Genomic DNA, 11,527 nt, shown 5'->3' with positions numbered 1-11,527 from the left:
TGAGTTTGATAAAATGATGAATGGATGAAGAAATAATTATATAATTTTTTATATTTATTAATCATGTATTCTCATGACAAAACCAGCTGTATTATATTAAGGCTTTGTTTATGTAGAGCATGTATATATTTGTCTTGTGTACTGGACTGCCACTTTGAGTGAACAAAACTGTTGCAAAAAATATTGTAACATTCTTATATTTTAAGATGCTTAGCCGTTTCCGTCTTGTGTACATAGCTTGGTACACTATTCGAAAGTAGGGAATTGTCTCCTGGTCGCTGCACTGCTGGCTGCCGTGTCTGTTGGGAGCTTAATCTGAATTTTCTCATAATTTACAGTTAAGCTTGAGGATCAGAATAAATACATTTAACTTTTTGGATTGCGTGTAAAATAACTATTATATTTGCACATTGACATAGTACACAAAACAGTATGTTAATTTTAAAGCTTGGTTCCCACTAGCGATGCAACGTAACACAATCTACGCAACTTAAGAAAATGCCCTTCTAATAATTGTGTTTGCCCCTGCCTGCGTGAAATCAAACCTACGATGTTTGCAGCACTAGTGCATCGTCGGTTCCCACTGATTACGCAATACAACACTTTGCGTCGATACGTCGCTGCGTTACGTTGCGTTCTAGTGGGAACCACGCTTAAGAATGGCTATATGTTCATGATCAGCAACAAAACTTAACATTAGCTTGTATATATTGACAATGGTGGTGATGAAGATTTAAATGTTGCAGTTTATGACATGGTATGTGTTGATGGTAATTGATGACGACTCCAGATGACTATGTGATGATGTATGTTATTTGTGAAAAATAAACTTCTCATTACTACTATTCTGGTCATTCTTACCATTTATTTTCCTTTTTTAATATTGTTTGTTTTACAGTTAATATACTGCATTTTAAAGAAATACCCACTTAGGCCATTTTACTCATACACCCATCACCCCATTTCCACCCCCCCCCTCCCCCCTCCCTCGCTTAATGAGGTTTTATTGTACATAAAATTGAACTTCATGTGAATTTTTCAATATATATTATTTAATTAGGATTTGTAAATATGCCCTTACGTAAATTTATACACGTATATAGATTATGCTTACTATATTTTCATGATGAATTATATATATAATATTATAATTGTATAAATAATCTATAATTACATGAAAATTATAAAAAAAAGTGATCTGAATGTATGAAATACAATCATACTTTGATCGTTTACCTGGCTACAGTTTATGAAATTATTTATTAAGCTCTGTCTACACTATCAAACTTTATGTGACAAAAAAATGTGATGTGCCCATATATGGACATGATGATGTCATATCACTACCATATTTGGGCATATAACTACAATATTTGGGCACATCACACTTTTTTTGTCAAACTAGTTTGATAGTGTAGACAGAGCTTTACAATACTGCATGCCGTTAAGCTTGGTTCCCATGTGACAGTTTGAATGGTCCATCGCTTTGTGATCAGTCAATCCTGCCGTTACGTCCAAGTTGGAGTCAAGCTCTAATACTATTTGTTTCTGTATCATATACATTTACAAGATACAACTAAAGTAGGCTTACAATATACTGTATCTATTATATTTATTGCAATTTATCATGATTGTATATTTATATATACCCTTTTTTCTGTATATATAATTATAAAATTATAGTAAGTAGATACTATTATATTACTAATTATTATGAGTGTACAATAAAATATATGTATGTATAATATAAAATTGTATCTCGTTATTCTATTCGTTTCAGATAATAATTTCAGTAGTATATTTTAATATATCATACGTTTCAATGTTTTAAGTCAAATATATTGAATAAAATGTAATGCGATGTTGAATCATGTCAGGATTATTTTCTTAAAATTTTTTTATATACAGTAATCTGAATTGTCTAAAATATGCAGTATTTTTGTTTTTGTGATTTTTAAAAAAGTTTAACTTAAAGAAAATTCTACATTCGCATCAAGACGATGACGAAATCTCATTTAATGGGCACTGTATTCACTTCATGTACTAGTAATTGATATCCAACCACCAGACCCGATTCCTTATTTAGAAGATATACAGTTTTGTCACTACATATCTGCGATTGAATTGAATATCATTAATGTTTAAAATAAAACTTAGATTAAAAATGATTAAAAGACAAAGTATTAGAATTGTGTATCCCCTTAGGAGCCTGCTGTAGGTAATCATCATTATACCTATCAACAAATTGATTTTTATTTACTGTGAATAGCTCACTTGAGAAATACCTTTTTTGCAAGCAATTCTGAAAACAAATAGTAGATTTTTTTTACACACGATTCACACGTACATTAATCTTACAAAATGTAACCAGTTGTTACCTTCGTACGATTATTGCGTGAAAGTATTTCTGTGTTACATTGATATAACAAGACAAATCGGTGTATGTATTATTGCGTATGCGTACATCTTTCTAATGAGTTTTTTTATCACGTTTACATCACCATGTAAAAACTAGCGTGTCAAAACAGTTTTTTCCCTTTGTGGGTATCACCCACCTTTATTATTCTCATTTACATTATTCATTATAAAACATTTGCTCTTCTTGGTAATATTATTATTTTTGTTTTCGTGTCAAAACTTTTTTTTGCTACAGTAGTACAAAAAAATCAGGAAAAATAATCCTTTTTTTAGTCATTTAAATTTGATGCTTTAGTGCTTGCCATATTATTCTATCCCATTTACTTGCATGAACATTCCCATATTTTTAAATTTTTAACAGCGATCATAATAATTAATACTGCTACCGCCCAGTAGTGTTTTATGATATAAAATGTATTAAGTGCATATTAACATTTAATATGAATCTCAATGGTCTATTGTGCATACAGCTGTATTAAATGAAACCGGACATGTAAAACTGAGGAAGTTTAAACTAATGTTATGTTGAAATCAGGGCCGTAGCCAGGATCTGTCAAGGGGGGGGGGGGGGGGGGGGGTTCGCACACTAAGTATTTGGGTCAGCCCCACCCCCATACCTACCCCCCCCCCCAGAGGCGAAGCAAATTTTGTTAAATGACACCCCTAGATGGCCGGAAAAGACACTCTCATGCAGCATGCTACCAATGAGCAAAACGATCGTACTTGGACTCGTGGACTATTTAAACGATAACATTTGTTGCCGTATGTTAGATGCGCGTGCTCTGTGCGAAACCGCCGATTGTTTGATCATTTACTCGATATTTTGTTTTGCGTTCAAGTTCAATGCGAACGTACGTCTAGGAGAAGCCCCGAAAAAAGCACACTGGGTGAAGGCAAATGCAATTCTTATTATAGCTCTATCTATAATATTTATTTACAGCAATTTGTTGAGGAAATTAAATATGCCAATGTAAATAGGTGATATTGATACATTTGAGTACGTATCGGCTGGTGGTCTAGAAAAAAATAATCGGATGCCATAATGTGAACTACAGCACATGATACCATAGATATTATAGTGTAAAATATTAATATTCACTATAATCCTCTGATACATTATACTTCATAGCCACACATAAATACTGATGTATGTCGGAAGGCTATATACTTTATGCATGCTGCCTGACTGCCAGTGATCTAAACAATTGGTACGCAGTTGTCTGGCGGTGTCCTTTGTACGAATCGTTCGTCCCCCAGCTCGCTGTGAGACACGTCAATATCATGTTACATGCAGGGACCAAACATTTATTTTTCAGGTTAAAATCGGCAATTCATTTGCAACTCTTTACAGACTATATCGCTCGAAGTACGCTCATACAGGGAAGAAGGTACTGTATGAGTTATTCCGAACGAGTTTACGAATTTTTTAATTTACGAACAACTTTTTGTACTGTGGGGCACGTATTTGGACGATTTTCGGAGATGAGGGTGAGGTATTGGGCATGTCGGGGATGGGAGTTCGCAGTCGGTTAAGGGAGGTTCGCTGTAAAGGGGGGGGTTCGCCCGAACCATAAAAACCCCCCCCTGGCTACGGGCCTGGAAATAATTTCATCCTTTTTCTGTGATAGTAGGTAAAGAAATTGTGAAGCGTAAAGCTCTGTCTACACTATCAAACTAGCTTGACAAAAAATTTGATGTGCCCATATATGAACAGGGTGATACCATATTTGGGCATATCACTACCATATTTGGGCACATCACACTTTTTTGTCAAACTAGTTGGATAGTGTAGACAGAGCTTAATCATATAGTAATTTGACTCACAATCAATGTCTAAAGTAAACAGTTTTGAAGGATCATCAAGCAGAATTAAAAAAGATGGCTATTCCATCATATGTCCTAGTTTTTTTTCCATGTTTATCTTTGATGTTATTAATGAGCTTTATTTTAGTAGTTGGTTTAAAAGTAAATCACAATCATCTAGTTTATTTCCGGATTGTGTCTATTGTGATTTTTTTAGATAGACAATTTACTTTTTCAATTTATTTGTATACCCTTGACAGTTTGTTGCTATCCTATGAGTGCTGACACTTGTCATCCCTTTAAGTTAACTGTCAAAACAATAAATAAATTATATAGATGATGAAAAGAGTTTCAGTCTTTTAATAGATGAATGCCTAGTGGACTAACTCTCTGTTGTAGGCTGCAGATAATCTTCATTTCATGCTCACAGATTTTATTATCTGTTGATCACAATAGATATTAAGTTGCCATCCAATCCAACTACTATGATACAGCAGCACATGTGTTTCACATGTGATATCTGTATTCGTTCTTCATTATTATATTGGGCTTATTGCACAATGCTACTAAGTGCTTCACATTATTATCCTGGTTTTTTTTTTTATCGAACATTTATGGAAACATGCTCCAATAATGCAGCTAGTAATCAGCGCTAAGTTGTCTTGAATTAACCGGTTACCCATTTATACACCTGGGTGGAGAGAGGCAAAGTAAAGTGTCTTGCCTAAGGATATAAGCGATGCAGCGATAGTTGGATTCTCACGATCTCACAATCAGTAATCCAATGTCCAACACAATGCGCCACATGCCCTTTGTATCATAAACCCAAGCCCTTAACCTAAACTTCCATCATACAGGCGCCAAAATAATATGCTATATTTAAGGAATTTTCCTATAATACTGAACAAATAATATTGTTATACGTGAGGATACGTCAGCACTGAAAAGGAAGTGATTTTGTATAGATTAAAGAAGTATCTAACACAATTATTATTTGGTTTGGTACATTATATCTTACAGCATCTGTGAGTATGTTTGCTGACCCAGATCTGGAAGATGGTAACATCTTTTTAGCGGTTGACACCACAGACCGCCCGCCATCACATGACCTGACGAGTGCATACGAGGACAACTCAGAATTACTAAAGTAAGTTTGCTTAAGAAATATTAATGTTTAGAATTTTTTCAGTCGCCAATTTTTCTACAATTTTTTAAGAGATCTGATTTTCATCTAAGTTTCATTTCAAGGCTCAAAACATTTTATTGGACAACATTAAAAAGTCTAGAAACATGTCATGGTTAACAACGTAAAAAAAATATTATATTAGACACATGTAATGTATATAAGCAGCAGATTTGCACAATAAAACTTTTTTATATCTTCATGGTTAAAAACAAACAAATTCAGCTTGTCGTTTTACATTAAATGTATGCATTGTACTCACATTTAAGAATTTCGTTACAAGAAAACCATAGAAGTAGAGGACGCTTGATATTATACACACTATGACCTTTATTTTAAGTTCCTCAATTTTACAGATGACGCCATTAAAATTATAAAATAATTCTGTATTCTCAATATTGTCATTATACATTGTTTTTTAATGGTAAGTTGTGTCTGTTACCTCAAGTTACTCATAATTTGCATGAAATTTACTTGATATTTACAACATACCACAATATGACCTGATTTTGTCTTGTTCAAAATAATACTATTGAGATTCTACTATGCTGTGAGAAGGTTATTATACTGCAGGTTGATGGCTCCATGCTACACGGCTTTAGCGAGCATGCGGCCACGTTGCCTAAAACTTTCAATTGTTTCACTTCCTTCTTCCCCCACTTTCCCAATCTCATGACACACCTTGTATACCTTAATAATTGTAAAAGATCTTTGCCTGATCTATTTTTAACAGTTTGCTGCAACACTGCTATCAAACTAAGCTCTTGCCCATCTCAGGAAATAAGTGCTAATACAGGCTTACAATCATAAGGAAGGGTTTGGGACTCCGAATGCCTCAATAACATACTATGGAAAACTTTAATCTCTCTTTTTTGAATTTTTCCTTCACTTTATTCCAAATCATAATTTTTAACTTAACAATTTTAAAACAAATGCAATAATATGAAAAGGAATAGGGCAACCACGATCAAGCAAAGCTTTACAACTGTGGCACCCTTTAAAAATATAAACAAATTATTTTAATGGTAGGCCTATGCATGAAAGAATCGAAAATTTACTAAAAACAGTTTTTTATAATACTGCAAGATAATAAATATGAAACTATACTAACTTATATATCTATATATAAATTTACGTAAGGGCAAAATTCGGTAAATCGCGCCTTACTTCTATAATGTTTACTCGATGGTATATAAAGTTGGTTCGTACTTTCGGTACTGATTTTAACCACCTGATGTAACCCTTTTTACTAATTAAATTGAGTCAGATAATTAGTTATTGACAATTAAAACGAATTTAGGTTCAACGATTTGCCCCAAATAGGGATGTTTTCCGATCGTGGTATACACTGTCTAATACATGTCCATTGTGAAAAATACCCGCAAACAATAATACGAGGATGCTTCGCATTTTCCTATCTCCTCCTAAGATAACTGTTTTTAATGACTGAAAACCGGTTGAACAGCTCGAGTACAGCATCATAATGTTGAAGACAGGCCGATTTTCTTTAAAAAATACTATTTTGATAGATTTAATATACGTTTATAGAAATGTATTGATTTGCAATGAATGGAACATTCCAAATTATTGCATACCTCCATGGTTTAACACAAGTAGGTAAATTTATAGACCCTTGGAGAATAAACAGAAATAGTATTGTAATGCTATACAATACTGGAAATAGGTATTAACCACTTTTGATTGCCATTTGAATCAAAAGTGTGTTGGTACTGTTAGAATATAAACAAATATACTAATAAACGTTATCACTGTGAGTGTGGGTAGCTCCTACTTTTAGATTATAAACACATAATATACTTTATTACTGTCAGTTGTTTCTCAACGTTTGTATTAATTAATAATTACAAAAATATAAACGTATTAGTGGTCTTTAAATGTACTTTACTATTTCAATCGACCATGAGACAGTGACAGTTTTAATAAATTATTAAATCGGAAATGTTTTACTCTATTTAGTGGTATATTATTTATAGGCCTATAAAAAAAATATTTCGTTACTGATTGGATAATAAAGAAATATAAAGAATAATTTAACAAAATTGGGTTTGCTTAAATGAGTTCAAATAACAAATTTCGACTCATTTTGTGACAAGTTTCTAGGTGCTAATTTTGGTTGACTACATAAATAATTGTGTCTATTTATTTGTTTCTGTAAACGACAATGTTTTATAGTCCTGCCGTACGTACATTTGAAATCGCCAGTTTTTTTACGCTGAAATTACTATGTATTCGAGAACCATCTGTGGGCACGAACTAGATGGTACGCGAGCGAAGCGAGCGTACCATCTAGTACATATAATTAATAACATTGTAAGTAATAATAATAATACACAATGATGATTACTTTTTTTCTCTGCAAATAAGACAGTTTTCTTCTCGACACAAATATTTTATAAACTGATAACGTTCAATATAAATACAATCTACTTTCTTTTTAAATAATGATATATTTTTACATTGCTTTATATCGTCCTATAGATTGTTCCACACCTTAGACCCAGTATACAAGAAGCCTTGACGGCCAACTTTAATATGTTGATGGGTTTTTCTTTTTTTTCTAGCATTGATGATGACATAGACAACTTGTTTCTTAGTGTGGAAAAGAAGAAAGTAGAAACAAAAGTACCTGAAGATGTACCAAGTAAAGAAATACCAGAGGTAACAATTAAACCTGTTTTAAAAAATAAACCAACAGTACTAAGTAAACCTATTGTAGCCAACAAACCATCGGTAGCAACTAAACCAAAACTTGCTACTAAACCAAACATAGCAGGCAAACCAACTGTAGCAAGCAAACCAAACTTAGCAAGTAAACCCAGTGTAGCAAGCAAACCAAACATAGCAAGTAAACCAAAATTGGTAAACAAACCGGCAACAGAACCGGTGGTACCAACAGAACCAGTGTTATCAACAGAGCCGGTGGTACCAACGGAACCGGTGGCATCATCAGAACCAGCGGTAGAAGCTGGTATGAGTGTCAAACCAGCAACAGACGAATCAAATCTAAACAGTAACGAACCAAAATCAACCGAGAAACCTGAAGCAACGAGTGGTATTAGTAATACAACAAACAAATTAAAGGTATCAAAGTATGATGATTTATTTGCAGAGCCTACAGACACGGATTCTAATTTAGATAATGATGACATCATGGCATATATACTGAACAATAGCGGAAGGGAAGAAGCTTCTTTGGATCTTTTCTGAAGATGATTATGATTATGATTCCAAATTTGATTTCCAAAATCTACTGATAACATTCCTACTGCTCTCTCAAGTTCTTTTTTGATTGACGCGCTACTATCGGTTGAAGAATGATCATGATATAATGATTGATTTTTAATATATTTCACACACCTACGAACAACTCTAGTTTACAGCCTTTCCACTGGTGTAATTGTCTTCCATGAGGAAGCAGATCCAGGATTTTGGAAATTACAATGCAAAAGACGGGACATTAGGTTAAGTGCAGCACCACTCAACACCCTCTCCCCATTTCCCCTATTTCAAAATTGGAATAGTTACATACTGGAACCGGTAACCATAATGGTTGGGTTGGATCTGAGCCTAGAGTTTTTTTAGCACGCCCTCCTGTTATATAGAGAGAGAGAGAGAGTTTTTTAAAAAAAGCTAATTATTTTGTTGGATGATATGTCTCTACTTTTACTTTGGTGCATCCACAAATCTTACTTGCCCTTCCCAGGTACCATGATGTGGATGGCATTTCACCTCTTGCCCTTCCCAGGTACCATGATGTGGATGGCATTTCACCTCTTGCCCTTCCCAGGTACCATGATGTGGATGGCATTTCACCTCTTGCCCTTCCCAGGTACCATGATGTGGATGGCATTTCACCTCTGTGAACTGTTCTCTTTCCTGACCCTCCTTTATGGCCATTGGTTACTGGCATATTTATAAGCTTTAAGGCAACAGTAGATCGCTCAGCTAAATAGAGTTTTGTCACACAAGCCTACCATTTGTTGGACACACCAGGGAATAGTGTCTCTGGACATAGTATTTCGGTTGTTTCTGAACTGCATACATTTAAGCTCTGTGTCTACACTATCAATCTTGTTTGACAAAAAGTGTGATGTGCCCATATATGGTAGTGATATGCTTAAATATGGTAATGATATGACATCATTATGTCCATATATGAGCATATCACTTTTTTTGTCACATAAATTTGATAGTGTAGACAGAGCTTTAGAATCGAGTTTGATCAATTTTTACATAACAATACTACACGATATTTTCATGCATGGTTGATTCATGCATTTAAAAAAAGCATTTTGATACAAATGTTTAGATATTTTAGTCTTTAGTTATCCAGTAGTATTCTATTAAATCATGTAAAGTATTGATAGCAATTCGATAACATGAAAATGCAACGTAAATATATTCAATATAGAAGATAGAATTGTGTATAAAAGGAATTTTAATTTAAAATTATAAACAAATATGCTAAAAAGAAATACATTTTGACTGCCTTATAGGTTGCAGAAATGTAGTTCTAGTTTGTGAAGAAAACATTAACAAATATTGATTTACTATTACAGTTTTAAGCTTCAAGTTTTAATTGACTCTAAACTTAGACTTTCTTTCTGTTTTTTCATTTAAGAAATCGGCTAAACAATATCTGAGACATAAACATCATTAAAATGTAATTTTATGAGGAGACGAATCTATCTTAATAATGGCAAATAGCTAGAACCTTTAATTACAATTGCTTTAATATTAAGCTGTTTAGTCTTTCTAATATATACTGTATATTTCCTATAATCTTAGAAGTCTAATTGTTAATAAGTAGGAGTCTGCTGGAAAGAGAATGTCTCAACTTTACTACATCATTCATTACTATACAATTAATTGACAATTCTTTGCTTCGTAAATCTAAAATGATTTTTTTTCTCCTCAACTGTTTTACAATTATATGTCTTTCAAGATAGCAATTAAATATATAATAAAATACAGTTTATGAATTTATGTGTGAGATAATACATATGAGTTTAAATTTTTTTAAAAGGATCATTTCAGAAATAATTGTTTCCGAAAGGGACCTGAAAATAAAGTTCGTTTTAGTTCAGTTCACAAAATATTTTGTTTATACATAATATAATTAATCATTCATGGCAATACAAACGTAAACGATTTTTGGTGGAGATTTAATCGTTTTCTACTTGATTACTAATACAATATCAATATCAATCATATTAATTGATTAACAGTTTGTATTTTGCTTTCATATTCGATCAATCTGATTTATTTAAAATCATAAAAAATGTATGAGAATTCAACACTGCCGGGGGCGTATTAGTCTGGGTTCCAGACGGAGTTTTGTCTTAATATTAGTAAAAAGATAAATATTTTGGCACATATGGCGTTTCATACGTATACTACTTGATTTTGGATACAAAAATCGCGGTCGAAATAAAAACAAATAAATAAAAAAAAAAAGATAATACAGACTTGGGGCAAGTCTAGGGGCGTATATCCACAAACGCCATACACGTGTGTACTTTTGCAGACAAACAAGTTTTATCGATTTATTTTCTATCTTTTTTTGATAATCGTTATAGTGGGGAACCTAATATCCAAATATCAATTCGATATATAATATGATATTTATGATGATTAAATATATAAATGCATACATTATATACGTTTTTATTGGCGGCCATCTTGGAATCCAATATGGTTGCCATATGCTATTATTATAAATTGTACCATTGGACTGATTTATCATAATATTGTAGGATTTATCACACAATACGTTCGTACGTGGTTTAAAATAGGAGCTACTATCGGTTTTGAGTAAAAATGGGGGCCATTTTGAAATTCAAGATGGCAGCCAACGTAGGGTCGAGAAAAATTGGCCCTCAGTTGCAATGAATTCTACTCAAAACTGATAGTAGCTCGTATTTTAAACCACGTACGAACGTAATTTGTGTGACAAATCGTACAATATTATGATAAATCAGTTCACATGGTACAATTTATGATAATATCATATGGCAGCCATAATTTGATGATTAAATATATAAATGCATACATTATATACGTTTTTAATGGCGGCCATCTTGGAATCCAATATGGTTGCCA

At 33.0% G+C, this 11,527-nt stretch overlaps 1 protein-coding gene across 2 annotated transcripts in view; it reads left to right on the top strand.

Moving 5' to 3' along the window:
• LOC140059802 (uncharacterized) overlaps window positions 1–10,733 on the top strand; it is a 44,085-nt gene extending 33,352 nt beyond the window's left edge. For both annotated transcript variants that reach the window (XM_072105738.1, XM_072105730.1), the window contains exons 6-7: window positions 5,242–5,368; window positions 7,987–10,733. In XM_072105738.1, the coding sequence (XP_071961839.1) occupies window positions 5,242–5,368; window positions 7,987–8,632 (773 nt within the window). In that variant the 3' untranslated portion in view covers window positions 8,633–10,733. The remainder of the gene's footprint in view (window positions 1–5,241; window positions 5,369–7,986) is intronic.
• Window positions 10,734–11,527: the final 794 nt, after the last annotated feature.

Source organism: Antedon mediterranea, chromosome 1 (assembly GCF_964355755.1).
Source record: "Antedon mediterranea chromosome 1, ecAntMedi1.1, whole genome shotgun sequence".
Taxonomy (NCBI): domain Eukaryota; kingdom Metazoa; phylum Echinodermata; class Crinoidea; order Comatulida; family Antedonidae; genus Antedon; species Antedon mediterranea.
This window is presented reverse-complemented; position numbering and strand designations above follow the sequence as displayed.